The sequence below is a fragment of the Zeugodacus cucurbitae genome, chromosome 6 (genome assembly GCF_028554725.1).
Source record: "Zeugodacus cucurbitae isolate PBARC_wt_2022May chromosome 6, idZeuCucr1.2, whole genome shotgun sequence".
Taxonomy (NCBI): Eukaryota; Metazoa; Arthropoda; class Insecta; order Diptera; family Tephritidae; genus Zeugodacus; species Zeugodacus cucurbitae.
The window spans coordinates 53,585,130-53,607,046 of record NC_071671.1 but is presented as its reverse complement, the minus strand read 5'-3'; the positions used below and the strand labels follow the sequence as shown (position 1 = coordinate 53,607,046).

The 21,917-nt window shown below is 35.3% G+C and overlaps 2 protein-coding genes across 3 annotated transcripts in view; one reads left to right on the top strand and one right to left on the bottom strand.

Moving 5' to 3' along the window:
* The window catches only part of LOC105212596 (peptidyl-prolyl cis-trans isomerase-like 3), a 147,542-nt gene that overhangs the window by 62,011 nt on the left and 63,614 nt on the right, over positions 1-21,917 (bottom strand). The window contains exon 5 of one of the 2 annotated variants that reach the window (XR_003752333.2): positions 5,827-6,393. The exons of the other annotated variant lie outside the window; for it this stretch is intronic. The gene's annotated coding sequence lies outside the window, so the exon portion shown is untranslated. The remainder of the gene's footprint in view (positions 1-5,826; positions 6,394-21,917) is intronic. 2 annotated transcript variants of the gene reach the window in all.
* On the top strand, positions 10,331-11,631 carry LOC105212632 (uncharacterized). Its single transcript, XM_054233593.1, has 3 exons — positions 10,331-10,471; positions 10,535-10,705; positions 10,767-11,631. The coding sequence occupies exons 1-3, from the start codon at positions 10,427-10,429 to the stop codon at positions 10,914-10,916; spliced, it is 366 nt and encodes a 121-aa protein (XP_054089568.1). The 5' UTR covers positions 10,331-10,426; the 3' UTR covers positions 10,917-11,631.

Sequence of the window (21,917 nt, the reverse complement as noted above, 5' to 3'; positions counted from 1 at the left end):
ATCGGTTGTCTGTTTGTTCTCGTGAGTATGTAAGTATTCCTGTCTACATTACCTACACATGACGCATTTGCATTCTCCACGCTTCAAAGGCAAACAGCCCCAAACACGTCACAATAGTGCGGCAGAGAAAATAAAAAATTGCTGGGAAGCAGGATGGCACATGGATGGAAGGTATTGGTAAAATATGAGAATGCATCAGTACTAATGGAAGCCGGCAATAGCTGTGAGGCGTCTGCCGAACACAGTACTAAGATGAAACGCAGTCATCAACAAATGGAATGGTCCGTATGCGTGTGTATGAATGTGTGTGCGCTCGTATGTGGCGCAGTGGAAGGATGATAAAATTGAAATTTAAATAAATAAAAAAGCAAACGCCTTTTGCAAACACAGCATGTCGTCCGCGTCAGAGCAAAAACTTGCAAAAAAATGTAAAGTGGAAAAAAATTAAAATATATATATATTTGTGAATATATATACATATATATGTATATGCAACGGACCAACGCAATTTAATAAAAGCAAGGCGACTTAAGGATACGGTGGCAAAAGCAAACCACCTCAAGCGTGTATGGAGTCAAGTGATGTGACCGAAGCGTACCGAAGTAGGAGAGCGCTGTGGCAGAGAAGAATTCAACTAAAAAGCGCCGAGGCCATCATGCCAGAAGAATTGAGCAAATACAACAACAAATAATAATAAATAATATAATAAATAAGCGACGGCGAGAGTAAGACGATGCGAAGAAGCAGCAGCAACAACAAGAGTCTTCACAACAAAAACAAGCACAGCAAGCCGACAAGAAGACAACAGGAGTTCTTTCTAGCTGTTACAAAAATTATGAACAATTCATTTAACACCCCAGCAACAGCAGCAGCGGCGGCGACGGCAGCAACAAGATGAGCAGCGAGTCTTCCAAAACAACGTAGCAGAGTAGCGGTCAGCAGTTAGCTAGCGGTAGGTTTAAACCAACTTTTTTTTCAGCTCGACTGTCTACGAAGAATGTGTCAGCGCCGCTCAATATTTTGTGCGGGTGCAGGGGCGGCGCTGCGGCCATGCACTTGTCCGCTTGGCACGAAGCTTCGATTAAGAGCACTTCAATCGCCAGCCAATGCAAAACAAAATGCCGCAAAAGACAACAGCAACAACAACACATACTCTGTACGTAAATTCGGACTCAGCTCCGTTTTGTTTTTGCATGTTAAATTTAATTTTTGTAAATTATTATATTTTTTCTTTGCAGGCTTTCACTCTTTACACCACAACCAGGCTCGGTGCAATATCAGCAGCAGCAGCAACAACAGTGTAAGGTGCCCCAAACATGCATAGCGCATTGAACGACCCCAGCGTAAATGAAGTGAACTCATATCCAGTTTAAACTTCACACCTTCTGAAATTTCGCTTCGTTGGTCGCTCACCGTCGCTGTGCCGTGAGCGCGATGGAGCTCTGCGCCCGGTCCGGGTCGGTCGGTTCACCGGCCTGGTGCTATACTGCTGTTGACTGCTGTGCCGGTGCAGTGAAGTGTGCGCTGGTGATCGAAGTCGATGCAGACGCGCAATCGCAGGTGGTGGCGACGCGACGCAGTCGGGCGGTGGCGGTCACATTGCCACTGGTGGTGGTAGCGGCTGGGGTGCGGTGTGGGTTAACGCGTTGCTCTGACGCTGGTGTAGAATTTCAAAAACCCAAAACTTAAACTTGACTGACCGACCGATCATTCTAGCAGACAGCAACAACAACGAGTAAAACAACAACAGCAGCAGTAATGTCGGGCAACAGCATGGGGTTTGTGTGTGACTGGTGTCGTTGCTGTCGTGGGAGCTCTCTCTCATATGTAAAACAATGCATATTTGTACAACATATTACCTTTCCTCGTTCACTTTCACACTTTTAGTGGGAATGCATTTACGCTTTACCTGTGTGTAAAGTTTTTTGTTTTTATTTTTAATTTAGTCGAACATCTCATATATATTTAATCTATTATATGTATGTTTATATGTGCATGTATTTTAAGCCTCAATGCTAAAATGACTAACATTTTAGAACTACTGCTGGATAATAGCTTGCAATAATCATAGCAGAGAATATGGCGCTAAAAGTTTTGTGAGTTTGCAAAACGGGTCATGAAAATTAACGTGTTTTTGTGAATTAGAGAACAATACTTCTATATCTCAACGATTTTGCCTGCCTAGCCCTCAAATTACATTTAAATGATCGAATTCGGTTTATATGAGCATTCCTCCTATGCAAATCTAACCTCAAAAAGTCTATAAAATCTTTTAGGAATAAAAATTTACTAACTATAACGGAAACCAGATATAAGGTATTCTCAAAAATGTAGACGAACATATATATTCAAATATTTCATTTTACCAAAATAAACGACGAAACAATTTCCAAAATTAATGGTTATCTTCACAATGAAGTTTATTCAAAACCAATATTATCGCAGTAGGACCAGTGATCCAGACCATAGTGGTTTGGATAAGACTATCTATAATCAAATGGTGTCTTGACGACACAATCTCATATCTAAGTGCAGATGCCCATTATAAAAGAGCATTTCGTATAAACAGCTGAGATTTGGCTGATTTTTCAGTGATATTAGAAAACTATAGGCAAAACCAGGATTTTCCAAACATATCATAATTCAAAAATCAGTTTAAACAGTTAACTTTACACATCAATTTCCAACAATCATGATAGATCAAAATACAATTTCATCATACGTCCGCATATATGAACCGCATACCATTTTATTAAGTTTATTAAGTTCTATTGTTTTGGACAGTTTGTCGATAATTTTTATTATCGAAGATATTTTTACAACAGAAACTTCGATAATATTCCAAAAATATTCACTTTAATATAAAGCTGACGGCAAATTTTAAGAGAAACTCTTCATTACACATAATCGTAGATAATCGAATACTGTGCCACTATGGACTACAGGTGCTATTGTAAGTATCGATTAGTCGCCAACAATACCAAAATATAATATCACCGACTGAAGTCTATCCATTGACAGTAGACACTCGCAATAAGGGTGTATATTTCGCAGAGCTTCTAATGAATTTGTCGAACTTAATCTAGTTGATATTCTCGACCAGCTTAGAGATTATAACTCTTATAGTAGTATACTTGGAGTAGAAATCTAAACAAAAGTCGACACTTGCCCATATCATTCAATAGAATTGGCTGATATATTAAAATAGATTGTGATATATTTATATTTTTGAAACTTTAATGTCCGCTCCGGTAAAAGACAGATGAGACAACTGACGCTATAGAAATAATTTCATTGAAGAAACTAAAAGATCTATCATACGAAAGCTACTATACGAATGTCATGTGTATGTAAAAATATTTGTATTCAAACAAAATTTTTTTTGTTAATAAAAATATGTACGAAGGAATATGATACAAACTGTTACGAGTGAAATTTTATTCACTTTTTAATCATTTAAGGGGTTAGGGGTAGTCAGGATTTTCAAAAATTCAATTTTTTTTGCATTTTCGTTTAAAAATATTCTCTGAAAAATTGAAGTTGATCCGATAATAACTTTTCCAGTTATTCGACAAATAACAAAAATCGCTAGCTTACCAGCGCGCTGCAGCAAGGGGAGAGCTTGATACTTATATTCAAGATTGTTCTCCCTTACCTCCTGATGTTTTCAAAGCTATTAAACGGATTTACGACGATCTCAGTAATGATAATTTACTTTCAAGATGTGTAGGTGGATTCAATCAGAATAATAGTGAGAGCTTCAAACCAACTAGTCTGAAACTTTAAATGCGTTTTTCTCAAAGCTTTGTTTTTTGAACTGGTGACAACTGTAACTCATTAAACGCTCAGTAAATTTTAATGAAATCCATACAACTCTTAGAATACATAATAAACTCAGGCCTGATCGAAGTTTTTTTTTTCAAAAATTTCGATTTTTTAAGTCCAATTAACTGTTGATTTTTTCCCGAAAATCTATAAAAAAAAAAATTTCCTGAGGCCGTCACTTTGTTAATTTTTGAAAAAAAAAAGCTTCGATCAGGCACAGGATTATCTCTTTATAAAATATATTTTTTTTATCCGATTGATTTTAGTTGAATCTCCAAGGACTTATGATTGTCACCGCAAGAACCTTTTTTGAAACTGGGTCAACAGCTATAACTTTGGTAATTATAAACTTTTTTTCAATTTTTCGTGACTTTAAGTCAAAACATTGTATAATAATGCCATATTATTACATTTGTAAAATCACATGATTTAATAGCAAAAAAAATTACTGAAAATTCTCATTTTTTCGTGTCTCTGACTACCCCTAAACCCCTTAATATTCTTTGCGACGTCGGATCTATACAGGAGATTGAGATCGGAAGGATTGTTGAAACACCCAAAGGTAATTTGAAAAAATCGGAATTGATGAATCCAATAAGAAGACAATTTAAGGGAGGGGTCTGGGTTTCAGCGCAAAAAAACACTTTTTTGTGATTTTTTATCTCAAATATCGATTAAGCGATTTTATTCAAACCTTCTATACATTATTGAGCATAGTTTTGACTATGTTCTGTAAATTTTTCATGCAAAAATATTAAACCATTAGCCCATGACAGAGCTTCCCCTAGGACGTCTTGAAAAAAAAAAAAAAAACAATTTGCGGTGTTCCCTGTAACTCGGCCGGAAATTATCCGAAAATGAAAAACCATAAAAATTTACTTAAATTTTAAACAAATCTTCCCCCAACGTTCTATGATTATTAATTTTTTTATTTAAAAATTTTTGGCGGCCATCTAAGGTGTGAACCGTTATTTTCGACTAAAATTTCCGCCATTTTCAGGGTGGGAAACACCCTTAATGTAAAAAAAAAAATTACTAAACGTAGAGGGGAGGTATTTTATGTGAAGAAAATGTGTACCAAGTTTGAAATGAATCGGTCGAGCAGTTTTCAAATGGCAGTGAACACGGACTTCAAAAAACTAGTTTTGAGAAAAACGCGTTTAAAGCTGCAATGCAATCCCAACCGCCCGTAGCTGTTAGAGTTAGAGCGTTAAAGGCCCCGAGACTAATTAAACAATAACTTCAAGAATATTGCTTAGATCGGATTAAAATTTTGAGGACATATTCTTGAAATGTTAAACAATAAGATAAAATAAAAAAAATCGATTTTTCGAAAGTGAAAATCCAGACCCTTCCCTTAACTATTTTTTCCATGTTAGTTTAAATTAGAAGATATTGTTTAAACAAAATTATATATAATTTTTAATATTTTTTTGATATTTTTTAAAAATATCATTATTTGTAAATATGTTGTGGAGATTTCCCCTGCATTTAGTATTACATTTAATATTATTCTATTTTATAGCAATAAAAACTTGTTCGCTATGTTAACTAAATTTGATTAAATGGACGATCACGACTAAACCAATTTGTCTATAGATACACCGTTTCACTTTGATTTATATGTTCATATACAATAAATTACTTGTAATGGAATGCTGTTCTAAACAACCGTTAACTGCATAAGGTTGCAATATGTCATGTATGGCCACACCACTTGAACTTGACATTTGATACAATAAATTATTGCACACACTGTATTCGTACGCGGCAAATGCCAATTATTTAATATATCTCCGATTGGTATTTATGCAACCAACGCAAGACTACACAGACTGGTGGACAGTGGAAATGCCAATTTATAAATAAATCAGATAAAAATAAAATAAAACTAAAAATAACTGTAAATATAATAAAAATAGCATTTCACTGCCGCCCCTAGTTGAGTTGGTTGTATGAAAATTTAAATAAAATTGAATAATTAATATGGAATGCACTTACCAACAACTACAACTGCCAATTGTTGTCCACTGCACACTTAGTTGCATAAGAGTCTGTGTGGTGTTGTTATTTTTTGCTAATAAGCGCACTTGCCACACATATGTGGATCTAACCCGCCTTTGTACGCCTCTGCGCCGGCCCGTGTCCATGTCAATGCATTGGCATAAATCATTTTAATGCAAGCAGCGCTTAATCGTAACGGCATACATACATATTTACACTAACAATATACGAGCAACAACAACAACACCAATACACAGTGGATTTTCATTAATTTATGCATTTGCTTGCTTGCTTGCTTGTTGGCCAACGTCATTTGTTGACACAGCAGCCGTGACCAAAGTAACACCTTTTTTACACAACAACAACAACACTTGTTTATATATTTGTTGTTAAAATTTAGTTGTTGTGCCGCGTATTTATTGCCATTTTAGCACAACTAATCGCAGTTTGGCGCAGCGCGGCGTTGTGTGTGGTTGCGACGCCGCGTCATTCAAGGCTGTTGGTGGCGCCTTTAACGGTACATTGCATTTGCTGTTTAATTAAATATTGTATTAAGCGTTTTCACTGCAATTAGATAAGAAAAATTGTTGCGCTGTTAGTTGGAATGTGTGCGGCTACTGCTGGATAAATCTCGCTAAATATGCATAAATAATTATGTAAGTATATCCAATAGGAGAATAATTATTTATTATAATAACAAATACATATTTATATATGAGCACAGGTTGAGAAAAATTGAGAATTCACTTATGTATTAACCAATAGTTAGTTGGCTTTCAAATAATCTGTGAGAACCGAGTACGAGCTGTGTTCAAAAAATAACGGGAATTATCATTTTTTATAAAAAATATTTCTTCAATCGACCACATTAATGTTATGGTCTTCAAAATAGTCACCACACGATATTATCCACTTATGTGAGCGCCTCTTCCAAACATCGAAACACTTCTCACTTCAAATTCGATGTTTGGCATAGCCATTGCCTCTTTCAGCGATTTCTCGTATGTTTGTAAATCGACGCTTTCTTTATTTTTGGAAATAGTAAAAACGGAGTCATGTCTTGAGAAAATGTAGGCTGGGTCATCATTACAGTATTGTTTTTGAAAAAAAAACTCACGAACATGCAATGAAATGTGAGCTCTCAACAAACGAAAATCGAGAAGCTCATCAAGACACTTCTAACCTCAGCGGCTGCACAGAAAAAGTAAGCAATGAATATAACTGAACACTACATAGTACTTCAGTAGTATGTATGTGTATCAAATTAATAAAAAAAAATATTGACTATTGGATTTTTGAGGACTTGGAAATTGAAAAATTCCCGTTATTTTTTGAACACGCCTCGTATTACCCCTTAAACGTTGATTAATCTTGATTTTAACGCCAATAACTAGTCAATTAATTCTTTATGGCGTAAATTAACCCGACTACGTGTAAGTTTTAATAATATATTATCGAAAATGAACAATATTTTTTTACGAATCAAAACATGGAATTGATTAACCATTCGTAGTACAAACATAGTTTGCAACTCGAAAGTTTCTTTTTCATAGCTTCTTATCAGGAACAAACCGCATTGTCAACTGTTTTCGACGCCAAAAATGAGAGGAATGCTTTCAAATGAACTTTTAAGGATATATATCTCCATCATTTTGAATGCTTGGAAATTTGTTGTGAAAAATTTGTAGTAATTTTATTCTAAAATAATTTCAAAACCGCTGATTAGGAATGGTAAATCAAATTTAGAAAATTCAAAAAGATCCAAAGATTCAAAGATCATAAACATAAACAAGTAAGGAATGGCTAAGTTCGGGTGTAACCGAACATTTTATACTCTCGCAATTTATTTAACTTTATTAATATTATATAATACACAATTTGACCCACATATTCGTCATATATGTTGTATAAAGTCCATTGAATGTTGGAAACCATAATATTAGGCTAGAACCACCGAGGTCCTCGCGTTCGATATATGGGGCCTTAAAAACCTATGGTCCGATTTCGGCGATTTTTAGAATGGGGCTGCCACACTATAAACATAGTATTTGTGCAAAGTTCTGCACCGATATCTTCACTAGTGCTTACTTTATATATTGTAAAGTAAACGATACAGATCGTCTTCAAAGTTCTGGTATATAGGAAGTAGGCGTGATTGTGAAGCGATTTGGCCTATTTTCGCAACATATCATTGGGATGTAAGGAAACTATTACAAACCAAGTTTCATTGAAATCGGTCGAGTAGTTCCTGAGATATGGTTTTTGACTCATAAGTGGGCGATGCCACGCCCATTTTCCATTTTGCAAAAAAGTCTGAGTGCAGCTTCTATCTGCAATTGCTTATGTGAAATTTAGTGTTTCTGATTTCTTTCATTTTTGGACTGCATTAAGAAGTGGCTAAAAGAAACGACTGCGAAAAGTTTGGTTTATATAGCTTTATTGATTTGCGAGATAAATACAAAAAACCTATTTGAGGACGGGGCCACGCCCACTTCTTCAAAAAAATTACATCCAAAATAACTTTATTTATGGCTTAGTTATGACACTGTATAGGTTTTCAGTTTCCGCCACTTTGTGGGCGTGGCAGTGGACCGATTTTGCCCATTTTCGAAAGCAACCTCCTCAGGGTGCCAAGGAATATGTCTACCAAGTTTCATTAAGATATCTTAATTTTTACTCAAGTTATCGCTTGCACGTACGGACGAACGGACAGACATCCGAATTTCAAATCTACTCGTCATCCTGATCAATTATATATATATAATCCCATATCTAACTCTTTTATTTCTTGGTGACACAAACAACCGTTATGTGAACAAAACTATAGTACTCTGTGCAACATGTTGCGAGAGTATAAAAATAAGGAGAGCTAAGTTCTTTTATAACCAAACATTTTATACTTATACGAGTACAATTTGTGAAGCGGAAGTGGAAATATTTTCAGGTATTGGTAAAACATTATAATAGGGGTATGGGCACCAGACCAAGGTTTGGTCACATTTCTTTACTGTATTTGGACGAGGAAAAGATCTATTTCACGAACCTGTTACTATTATATTTTATTGATATAACTCAGAAATCGATCTATATGTTTGGCATAAAGCACACCAGAATAAAGAATTATTATATATACTATATGAAAGCTGAAATAACTCCTGGAACGATTTCACAAATTTCCACCCCAAGCTATAGTATATCCAAGGTTATACGTTCAATTAATTTTGCTAAAATATCTCATATATTAACCGATATATAATGTATAACGCCCACCGTATAAGTTAAAAAAAATCTCTTCCTTTATTAGGTATATGAGATCCAAGAGAAGGAGTTACCCGATTTTGACCATTTGTGGCAAAAAAACACAATATTTTCGAATTCAAAATTGTGTTATATGGAATGTAGACGTGGTTATAAACCGATTTCCCCCGATTTTCAAACTGTGACTTTCGAATGTCAAGGATATTTACGCATGTAACTTCGTTGATATTGATCTAATAGCTCCTAGGATATGCTTCTTGATCCATAAGTAGACGACACCACGGTCTTTGTCCGTTTTTATACTCTCGCAACAAAAGTTGCTAAGAGTCATAAAACTAAACAAGTTGGATTTAGGGTTATATATGTATATTAAAATGATCAGGACGAGTGGAAATCCGGATGTCTGTCTGTCCGTCCATCCGTCTGTCCGTGCAACCGATAACTTGAGTAATTATGAAGATACCTTGGTACATATAATCCTTGTCATCCTGAGAAGGTTGGTATTGAAAATGGGCGAAATCGGACCACTGCACGGCGAAACCCGAAAACCTATAAATTGTCATAACTAGAGTTATGCAAGTAAAATTTGGCATAAAGAATCGCACTAGGAAGGGGCATATCTGAATGTAATTTTTTTTTTGAAAAGTGGCCCCGTCCCGACCGTAATTATAAGAAATAGTACCTTCTTACTTGTCTAGTTGTGAACATGTTATTTTAAAAGTACGTCCATTCAATAGGTAAATCAATAAAATTTAAAATTTCACTAAATATCTGTGTTATGTTTAAAATTGTCATGAAATTAATATTAACTAATTATTTATTTTTTAATAAAACAAACGATATTGAATAAGTTTACAGTATACTGAACCGAAAAAATGTAAAAAAAAAAACGAATATTGCAGTTATATTTTTAATTTAGCTTTATCAGAAGTTCGAATCAAAACAAACTGTGATTATTGCCAAAACAATGCAAAATAGAATAATGCTAAAATTTTAGCTCAATTACACTAAATGGCACTGATTGGTATTATTCACATGTGATTTGCGGTGATTATCGGAAATGTTTGCATTCAACGAAGTGAGTATACAAATTAGAATTAGTACGAAATGGAGACGCTGTCACAACAGATTTTATTTATAAATTTAGCGCTCTTTAGTTATGTGGTTGGTACTTTCACAATTTTATTTTCCATGTAATAAAATATTTATTTTGAACATATTTTCATGTATTTTCAAGCACCCGGTAGTTATACCCACCAACCTGGAATGTGATTTTAATAAAGAAGTTTGTGATCCAGCCTATTGTCAGCTATTGAAGGGGCGTGGAAAATTTAAGTATATGAGCGCTGGCTGCAACTTCGTTAAACCACTCAAAGCGGCAATGGTGAGATCACATATAAGAATACTTATAATAATATATATATAAACGCATGAATATCATTTTCAGCTAGAGATTGAGATTTTCCGTCGCAATAAAATGGAGGAATACAAAAGCATGAATATGAAGGTGTTAATCGATGCTTGTAAGCTGGAAAGCGCAAAAGGTGGCAATGGCGTCATCAACTATATAATAAGCATGAGCATGCGCAGTCTGAGCAGCGTAAAGTGTCCACTACGGGTGCGTATACCAGCTTTAAACTCCATTTTCGAACTTTTTAATATTTCTAATTCAATTTTAGGGAAACATGACAATAACGCGTATGCCAATAATGATTTTTATAGCGGAAGGTTTTTTTGCCGAAGGCGAATATAAAGTTTCCACTAAAGTATATAGCGGTGCTTTAACTGTATTAAATCTATCGCTTAGTATCACTTCGGGCAAGAATTGAAAGTGAAAGCGGAAAAACTTTGCAGGTGTCCTCCTGATTAAATGTGATTACTTAAAATGAGTTATTTTATTAGATATATAATAAATTTTCAAAATTTAACAATTTCAAATAATATAATAAAATTTTTATACTCTCGCAACAAAAGTTGCTAAAGAGATTATTATAGTTTTGTCCACATAACGGTAGTTTGTAAGTCCTAAAACTAAACGAGTTAGATATAGGGTTATATATACCAAAGTGATCAGGGTGACGAGTAAAGTTCAAATCCGGATGTCTGTCTGTCCGTCCGTGCAAGCTGTAACTTGAGTAAAAATTGATATATCTTAATGAAACTTGGAACATGTATTCCTTGGCACCATAAGAAGGTTAAGTTCGAAAATGGGCGGTATCGGACCACTGCCACGCCCACAAAATGGCGATAACCAAAAACACATAAAGAGCTATACCTAAGCCATAAATAATGTTATGAAAATAAAATTTGGAACATAGTATCGCATTAGGGAGGGGCACCTTTGAATGTAATTTTTTTGGAAAAGTGGGCGTGACCCCGCCCCCAAATAGGTTTTTTTGTATATATCTTGCAAACCAATAAAGCTATATAAACCAAACTTTCTGCAGTCGTTCCTTTCAGGCGTTTCCTTATACAGTCCAAAAATGAAAGAAATCGGATAATAACCACGCCCACCTCCCATACAAAGGTTAGGTTGAAAATGACTAAAAGTGCGTTAACTCACTAACGAGAAACGTCAGAAACACAAAATTTAACATAAGAAATGGCAGAAGCTGCACTGAGATTTTTTACAAAATGGAAAATGGGCGTGGCGTCGCCCACTTATGGGTGAAAAACCATATCTCAGGAACTACTCGACAGATTCGAATAAAATTCGGTATATAATATTTTCTTGGAATCCTGATGCCACGTGTGGAAAATGGATGAAATCGGTTCACAACTACGCCTACTTCCCATATAACTCAATTTTGAATTCCATCTGATTCGTTCACTTTATAATGAATACATAAGGAACCGATAAAGATAGCGAAATAAAACTTTACACAAATACTGTATTTGAGCTGTGACATAACTTGTGGAAAAATTGTCAAAATCGGACCATGACTTTTCAAGGCCCCTGATATCAAACATGAAGAACTCAGTGCATAAGGGTAATTTTTCACCGAAAATATAGGTAGATCTCTAAATAAATTGCGAGAGTATAAAATGTTCGGTTGCACCCGAACTTAGCCTTTCCCTACTTGTTAACTTAAAAAAAGTGAAGAATTAATCTATCAGTATTTTTATGTATTTGAACTGTACTTTAGTATGTTTAAATTAATTAAGTAAAATATTCTTCATAAAAAGTAAATAAAGCAATTTCCAATTAATTTTAAATTAAAACGTCAAAATTTGCTTGAAAGTTTGAAAGAAGGAATTTCATTGCTTAAAACTTTTTGACATTTTGAAGATATATTTACATTATAATTCCCATAGAAATCCTCATCCCTATCGGCAAAAGAGTGGCAAAATCGAGTTTAACAAGCTTTCCTTAAAGCGAATTTTTCAAAAACCAAATCATTCGCCATAGACAGGAACATGTAGTAATCACTTGGTGTGAGGTGCCGACTATACAATGGTGGCAAAAGAACCTTCCAATCAAATTTACGGAGCTTCTGGTATCGAAGTGTGTGGCCTGGCGTTGTCCATATTCCACACAACTGAACTGAAAACTGACTTATTCTGTACGATTAATTACTTCAGTCGGTTCAATTGTTGACAGGATAAGTCCGAATTAAGAGCTTGATCGTAGGTAGGTAGGTAGGTATAGTGAATGTCTTAATTACCAACGGAGCTGGGATCTCCTCACACTACCATGTCCTCTTTGAAGTTTTTGAGTTTGCCCGTAATGGAGTAGCTCATACGTAGTCTATGCTTGGTCAGCGTTTACGCCAGCTCACCTCGATGATGGAAATTCGGTCCATGTGATGTTTTGCGTCAACTCGGTTACCCATACATCGAGCTTCTTTTTCTATCAAGCCTTATTTCAATGGTTGGAAACGGTCTTTTGTTCAATGTTTAGCACCTCCTGAGCAACAGAAACTCGATGATTTCCATTACTTTATCGATATTTTTTTGCAAATGGCGCTATTTTTAATCAAAATTACCGGACCGGAATTGACGAACCCAAAATTGTATAAAATTTTCAGGCGGCTGGCTTGCGTTTTCATCTTTCAGGTGTTCCTATTTCCGGATGCTCAAACAATACTAAATCTAGCAATGACAAAACTATTTGAATTTTTTTAATACGAAATCTTATATTCCTCAACGTCATGTAGCATAATCTGATCGCAATTATACAACGCGAGGGATAACTTACTGAAGCCATATTCTTACTAGACCTGATATAAGATTTGTATTTGAATCTCGATTATATCAAAAATCTCGCAGCTCTACTATAATTCTTCCAAATTTTATGAAGTTCTAGAATTAATGACTATAGTACGTATAGGTAGAAAACTACCCAAAATTCTGCTGCCTTTATTATAGTCGCAGAACATCGATTCACTATAATTTATGAATCCCTAAAGAATTTGACCAATTGCACTCAATTACACTCTGCACATATGCAGCAGTGAATCATAACAGAATGTAAGAAATTCTAGCAAATAAACATTATTTCTAAATTTATTTTCGCCTTCTTCAACTTCCTGTTCTCCAAAAAATAAATCATTAAACCGATATTACACTCTCGAGAAATGCAACTGTGCATACAAACAGACAACGTTGTAACTCTGTGACACCTGGTAGTAAGTAGAGTGTCTAATAATAAAGCCATAATAGAAAGAGCACAGCTCAATAACAACAAAATAAACAACAACAAAATAAACAACAACAACAACAACGCCGAATCATGAACAACTCGGAAAATCACCGCTTCAATTGCAATAACAACATTGCGACACAGTACGCGCTCTTTCTCTATCACTCTCTCACTTGACGCTTCTATCACGCATACGAGTACGACTAAGTCCTTAAGCTGCTTTGGTGCTTTTGTTAAATCACCCTAATTAATTACCAACTCATTTGACAGCGATTTGAATGAGCAATAAATAATAAAATGATTCTATAAATCATCTTCATTCGCCAAGCTATGACGTCGACGTAGTAAAATGCGGTCTAAGGCCAAATTGTTGGAAGCCGAACTCGCAGTAGAAGCTGTGTAGCTATTTAGCTGTAGAGCTGGCGCGTTTGCGCGAAATATTGGCGCGCCGTGGCTGCTGGCTGAGAAAGTGTCGGCTGTGTGTGCGTTGGCTTTGCAATATTTGCAAGTTGAAGTTTACAAGTGAGTACTTGTGCATATGAAAGGCATTTTATGACCGGTTCCTGATCTACCACCGCGCAGCTGTGCGAATAATCGCTTCTGCATTGAGGGCCCAGCGCAAAAAAAAAAAAATAGTCAAAAGTACAAGAATGCTTGCCGATGCATGCATAATTATGTGTGTATGTTGAGTTGCATTTACAAGCTGTAGTAAAGCCAATAGAAGAGATATTCTCACATTGCATTGCTCTGAATCCATGCCGTTCAATATTTATAAGCCAAAGAGCCAAAGGCCGTTTAAGGTAAAAATAAATACATATATATGCGGACATAGTGCGGAAGCATACCTATTGGAATAGGTCTGACTAAAATTTATGGTTTTGGGTTAGTTTGACACTATAACAGTATTTAAAAACCAGTTACCAGTATGTGGAAACCTTAGATAACCCTCTAAAATAATATCGCCATCGCCGATACCGGCAGTACCGACTACTTGACCCCACTTATGAACTGGGAAAGAAGATTCCGAGTGAACCTTGAAAAAGACGGCTGGCGTAAGAGAATGATAACCTCACGCTGCACATTGAATATATACACGGATGGTTCGAAAATGGGGGACGGGGTAGGTGCGGGAATATACTGTCCGGAGTTAGGTGTAAGGCAACCTTGTAAACTTCCAAGCGACTGTAGTATTTTTCACGCGGAGGTGTTTGCTATTGGGAAAGCCGCAGTGCTAGCCCTTAATACAGCAGCCAGCTACTCCAAAGTCAATATCTACGTAGATAGTCAAGCGGCAATCAAGGCAACAACCTCGGTTTTTATTTCGGCCAAAAGTGTTTTGGATACCAGGGCGACAGTGGAGAGAGTTGCTAGGAACACATGTCTTCACTTCTACTGGGTGCCAGGGCATAAAGGCATTAAAGGCAACGAGATTGTGGACGAAATTGCCAAGAATGTTGTAAAATTGTCTGTCTATACGACGAACAGAAAATGGCAAAAAAAAATTCTAACACGTTGGACAAATATGCCGAGGTGTAAAACCGCTAAAACCATGTGTAAAGCTGTAGACCAGAAGTAGAAGTCCCTTCTATCGAGTGACAGTAGGAGTTTGGTGGGTATACTCACTGGCCACTGTCTGGTGGCGGCACATGCCTACAAAATGGGACTTACGGATCGAGATGACTGCAGAAAAAGTCAGGAGCAAGGTGCAATAGAAACAATGAGGCGTCTCCTGTACACAATCATAGTTGTAAAGACTGACTGTAAGCTACATATTTCGATAAAGATATTTGAAGGTTCGAAACACCCTAAGAGTAAAATAGTGAATTTAATAATTTCTTCGATATTCAAGTATGAAACAATTATGATTAGAAGGAATTACAGAGCTAACCTTAAATTATTTGATAGATATGGATTGTAGCCTCATTATAAAGACAGCGAAGGAGACAGCTCGTGAGATTAAAAATATACTATAGACTCTATGAGAATGGTATACCGATGATGGATTAAGTTCGATCCTGATGGTATTGTGAAAATAGAGACGAAATAGAGATGATTACATTCCTCTCTTTTAGGAGAAAGCGAAGAAAACAAATCAATAAATTACGGTATTTGAAAGATGATAGCTTTAATTAGTCTTAATTACACTCTACATCTATTATATCTAGATCTACAAATTTCATCGGTTTACTGTTTGCTCGATACATTGGTATTCCAATAAGAGTTGTTACTCCAGAAAATATCGAAGCTGTTACTGAACTGATACCGTAGATATACCTAGATGAGATCGAGGTATTTGAGAGCTCTATTCCCACAATCGGTGATGCTTGAGAAAGAGATAGAAGAAAAGTTCAATACTTAAACTCAAACCAAGACGTTTTCGTTGATGCAAAATTTCGTTTAATAGATTATTCGCTATAGAGCTCTGACTTGATTCTGCTTCTTTCATTAGATTAAAACCGAATTGTGTGGTAAATGCTCTTTGAGGATTTTGGACGGCTAAAAATGTTCATGTTAAGATCATAATATTATGTTGGCTATATATCAAAGCAATTAAAATAAAAGGAGAGTTTAAGCACAACTGATATGAGTTGATGACTTTTAGAGCCATCCATAGCAATTTCAGTCAAAGATAAGTGTACAGATATACTTTTTTGAAGGAGAAACACCAATGTATCGAGAAACAAGGTTCTTCTTGCCTTCAAGGAGATCTGAGAAGTTGAAATGGACTACATATATTGAATTTGAAAACTTATTAGGTTAGGTTAGGTTAGTAGGCAGATCTCTTTAAAAACAGAAGATCTCACTTAGACAGCCATGGCGCTGTCCATTGTGGTACCAATAAAACTCCCTGTGGATCAAAGACCTTTAGGATTCAGCAAAACGCTTGGAATCCGATACAAATTTCTTAAGACGGCTAATATCGATTCTAGCCACTTCGCTAGGATCGCCGAAAAAGGGCCTTCCGAGGTGTTTCAACCTCAGTCTGGCAAAAGCTGGACAATGAAGAAGGAAATGCTTAGATGATTCCATCTCGCCTTCCTCCATACAGCTTTGGCAACTTGCATCTGTCACGATCCCAAGTCTCACCGCATGGGTACCCATTGGACAATGTCCAGTAAGCACACCCATGATGACGCTAAGATGGACCCTGTCCAGAGAAAGCAGTTGAAAGGACCGCTTACGTTCCACAGAGGGCCAAAAGGCCTCAAAAAACTTATTACTTCTATACATTTGAAGCATGAGTTCAATCTGGCTAGTCAAGTTACAATGAGATACACATCCAAATAGCCATGAACCAGTAAGTTGGCCAGAATTTCTCGACAGGGTATACATAATAAAATATTTCTGCATATATCGAAGTTGGCGAGTTAGTCTATTTGTTTGGCTGGCATTTTTACCACTTTAACGAATTGATCTCAATGAAATTGCCTAACAAGACAAGCCAAAACAACAACAAAGATATGTGTGTATTTATGCATGTATGTACAAGTGTTGCCAGATATTTGCCAATGCGGCATGCCAACGACCTAGTAAACGATGTGTGGCGAAACGTGCAAGCAAGCAACAAAAACTACACCATTGAACTTGGCGCATTGGATAGACAACAACTCAAAGTGGTGAACCATTCAATCGCTGCTCTCGTGATTTAACGCACCGGGCAACAAACGGAGCGACGCATCATACATACATATGTTGGTGCGTGCGTAGAGATCAGCAAGGCAGTAGTAGATGCATAGATAGAGGAGTCCAAGCAACAACTGCAGCGGCAACAATAATCAACAATTTGTTGTCGTTGGCTTCTTGGTTTGCATGCCACAAATTTTACACGTGCTCCAACTGCTTGTACAAATGTATGTGTTGTTGTAGTTATGTTGTAAACATGTGACTACATGGCCATACATACAAATATATTATATGAAATATGTGCAAAATATGTTGGATGCTTTTCACTTTTCACAAAAAAAAAGTTGTTATTGTTGTTTTTCTATATACGTTTAGTTAGCGCAATGTAATGATGACACTTGTCATTGCTCAGATACTCACGCCATAAGGTATTTTTCACTTTAAGAGAGAAACTCACTATTTAAGGAGCTGAAACGTGGAGTTGCATTTTTATTGGAAAATATTGACAACAATGCGGTTTCTTACAGTAGTAAGGCATAGAGACACAGCCGGTCACGTGATTGTTGTTTGTCGGTGGACAGATGTTGCTTTCTCATTAAAAATGCCAACTTGAGATTAGACACTTCTTACATACAATATTTTACGGTTCAGAAATTATTAGAAATTGTTGAGTGTAAATTATAAGAAATGCGGTGGAAAGTAATAATAAAAGTTAATAATTATAAAAAATAAGTGGCAACTGACATATCTATAGTCAAACATAAAAAAATAAAAATAAATTTAATAAAATTAATAAAATATACAAAAAAAAATTAAATTAAACATAAGTGGCAGCTCTATGATATATCTAGGTATTAAAATAATAATAAAAATAATAAAAAAATTAAATTAAAAATAAGTGGCAAGTGATATATGTATCTATGGTCAACAATAACAAATAATAATAAAAATAAATTAAATAAAAAATACAAAAAAAATTAAATTAAATAGAAGTGGCAACTGATATATCTATGGTCAAAAATTAAAAATAATAATAAAAATAAGTGACAACTCTATGATATATCTATGGTCAAAAATAAAAAAAATAAGAAAAAAACAAATTAAGTAAAAATAATAAAAAATAAGTGGCAACTCTATTACAAAATTTCACTTCCGTTATTCCGCATTCGCTAAAAAAAAACACCTAAATTGAAGAGACACCTGAGTGCCCGCTATTTTCTTTACAAACATCTTTCTTTTTATTAATTCAATAAACACATTTCTTCTTTGTAAATCAGAGAAATTCATTTTGTCTACCACAAAGTTGAAAAATTGATTATCATAACGTTTTTCAGTTATGTTTCTCTTAAGGAAATTAATCAAATTGCCGAAGCGATTGTAGCGAGTATTTGTGTGTTCGTTTGCGTAGCGCCACATGAAGTGCACAAGTCGTATAATAAAAAAAAAACAACAAATTTGAAACCGTACCAAAAGCACATCAGCAATGTACTCGTATGTAATTGAAGATTAATTGACATCCAGCTGTGCACTTTGCAGCGCACAACAGTGTAATTCAAAAATGAAAGAAAGAACATAATTTGAAGAAAAAAATTAAACAAAAAAAGTGAAAGAAAGAAAAATTTAATTTTGCTCATGGTGGTCATGAATTTACACCGTATGCACTAAATTAATGGAAATCCGTAAGTATATTGTAAAAATGTATACACAAAGAAACTAACTCGAAACATTAAAAAATATGTCTATAGAAATAATCCGCTTTGTAAACTACTTCACTCTGTGTCAAAACAACAACCATAAGATCTCTTTTAAAATCTTGTATCTATACTATTTCATTCAACAAACATAAGATCTCTTCTAAAATCTTGAATCTAAACTATTTCATTCACTTTCTATTCCAAAATGATTAATTATATTACTTTGTAATTTCATTTCATTTATATTTTTATAAAATCAGCAATAAGTAGTCATATATGGCACCTAATTTATTTTAATGTGTATCGGAGGAACATACGTACATATTTGAAGATCGACATATACGAATGAGGTTCCTGAGACACTAATAGAACCTTTGTCGAAAATAATTATGTATTTAATTTAAAATAGTTTGACGGATTCTAAAATGACATATATGAGGCCATTTTTCTGTAAAAGGGTTGCCAACTGAAAATTAAATAATATAAATACATAAGTGCTGAAAATGTTGCATTAAGGAAAGCCTTGAATAACAATTTCGTATACACTTTTCTTTACAAATATTTCGAAAAAAAAGTTGCCACCTATCTAAAAAAAAGTAAACTACCGAAGCTTATTATTGATTTCTTGAGCTTATATAGATTTTTCAGTAGAGTTGCCGCCTATTACATAAGTGCAAAGTATTACTAATTATGTACCAAGTGTAGGTAGTTTAAGGAGAGTAATCGGGTCTATCATTTAAACATATTTTAGTTCGGAGTTATCACGTACTGAAAAAAGGAAATATGCGCTTGAATCAGCATATTTTTTTTATTGGTTTAGGTTTACTATTATTGTTTAATAAAAAATAAAAAAAATCGATGGTTTCTTTGAATTAAATTATGAGCGATATTTTTTAAGCAAAATCTATCCAAAATGCTAATCTTTAGATAACTACTACTACATCAAAGTCTAAAGAATATCAAGTTTTCAACATTTTTATTCAACTCACGTGGTGTAGTTCGCTATAAATTTGTTCTTTATGGTTAAATGGGTATTTTTTACCAAATTTTTTACCCTTAATGGATGTTTTACTACGATGTAAGACCTAGCTGGTTGCGATTAAACTTTTTGGCAAAACAAAACCTATAGTAATGGCTTAGTCACCACTTAATCGATAGATTATATCCAGCTTATTTTCTGAATATCGAAATGCAAATATCCTCGAATTATATAAAGAGTAATTATACTGAAGAAACTAGTGACCATGACAACACTGATGTAAATATAAAAAATGAAATGGAAGGGGACCTGGTGGTCGAAATTACTCAACGTTAAAACCTCAGGTACCCAAACAACCTGATAAAAGATAAGTAATACAAATGTTATGTGTTCTTTTTTCGCATTCGCTTAATTTCATACATCAATATTTTGACATGTTAAAAAAGTAAATGGACCTTTCTTTAAATACATTGAACTTTTGGAAAAGTAATGCCTCCTCCTCCATAATTCGAACTTTTGAACTGGTAATAGCGTTTAGAAATCAAATTTCATACAAATTTCCTTCCCTAACTCGAATTTCTATAACTCGAACTCTTGAATTGGCAATAGAAATAAAATTTTATACAATTTTCCTTCCATAAATCAAACTTTTCGACAAGGGCAAAATAAAAAAATTAAAATTTTACTATCGAGGCAGAATTTTAAAAGGTCCCTCTATATCGTATGGAGATTAACGAAAAATATGGTATTACACTAATTGATTGCATAAATCATGTAACAAAGGCATGGGATACAGACGTCAAGAGCCGGACAATTACAAAATGCAACAAACAAAACTACCGAATACATGTTTTAACGTATGTCCATAAAATTTTATGCGAAGTAAATAAATAAGGCTGGTATAAACGTACATTTTACGCCTTTTTGAAAAATTTTATGTTTTAATGAAAATTCTATAACTCGAAGTTTTTTTGTGGATTATGGCGATTCGAGATAGAAAAGTTCCACTGTAGATTAGATTAAATTAAGATATGGAGGATCGCACTGTGACCTACATATGTTCTTTTGTGTTCTCGCCTATTATCTCAGTGAACCAAGTTGAATGTGATTGACGTTGCAACCGTTTAGCCGGTTATAGCCGAATCGACGATAGTGCGCCACCTCTCTCTCTCCTTCGCAGTTCGGCGCCAGTTGGAGATCCCAAGTGTAACCAGGTCGCTCTCCACCTGGTCCCTCCAACGGAGTGGAGGCCTTCCCCTTCCTCGGCTTCCTCCGTCGGGTACTGCATCGAACACTTTCAGGGCTGGAGTGTTTTCGTCCATTCGGACAACATGACCTAGCCAGCGTAGCCGCTGTCTTTTTATTCGCTGAACTATGTCAATGTCCTCGTATAACTCGTACAGCTCATCGTTCCATCGTCTGCGGTATTCGCCGTTGCCAATGTTCTGAGGACCATAAATCTTGCGCAAAATTTTCCTCTCGAAAACTCCTAGTGTCGTCTCATCTGATGTTGACATCGTCCAAGCTTCTGCACCGTAAAGCAGGACGGGAATGATAAGCGACTTGTAGAGCTTGATTTTGGTTCGTCGAGAGAGGACTTTACTGTTCAATTGCCTACTCAGTCCAAAGTAGCACCTGTTGGCAAGAGTTATTCTGCGCTGGATTTCGAGGCTGACAGTGAACCAAGTTACGTCAAGAAAATTTAGTAATGTTCCAGAACTAATAGACGTAATGCTATCTTTACTACTTTCGGAATAAAAGACCCCCATTGCCTGTCTACTATATTTTCGCAATCGTAGAGCAATTAAGGAGTAGATGTTCAGGTGCCTCCGCTTCTAGGTCACAAAATGGACAATGATCCAACGAGCAAATTCCGAGTCCCCTTAGTCTG

Bases quoted from the DNA above. Each gene is read 5' to 3' on its own strand.
- LOC105212632 (XM_054233593.1), top strand. From the start codon at position 10,427: ATGAGCGCTGGCTGCAACTTCGTTAAACCACTCAAAGCGGCAATG. The intron at 10,472-10,534 runs GTGAGATCACAT...TATCATTTTCAG, and splicing joins AACCACTCAAAGCGGCAATG to CTAGAGATTGAGATTTTCCG. The intron at 10,706-10,766 runs GTGCGTATACCA...ATTCAATTTTAG, and splicing joins GCGTAAAGTGTCCACTACGG to GGAAACATGACAATAACGCG.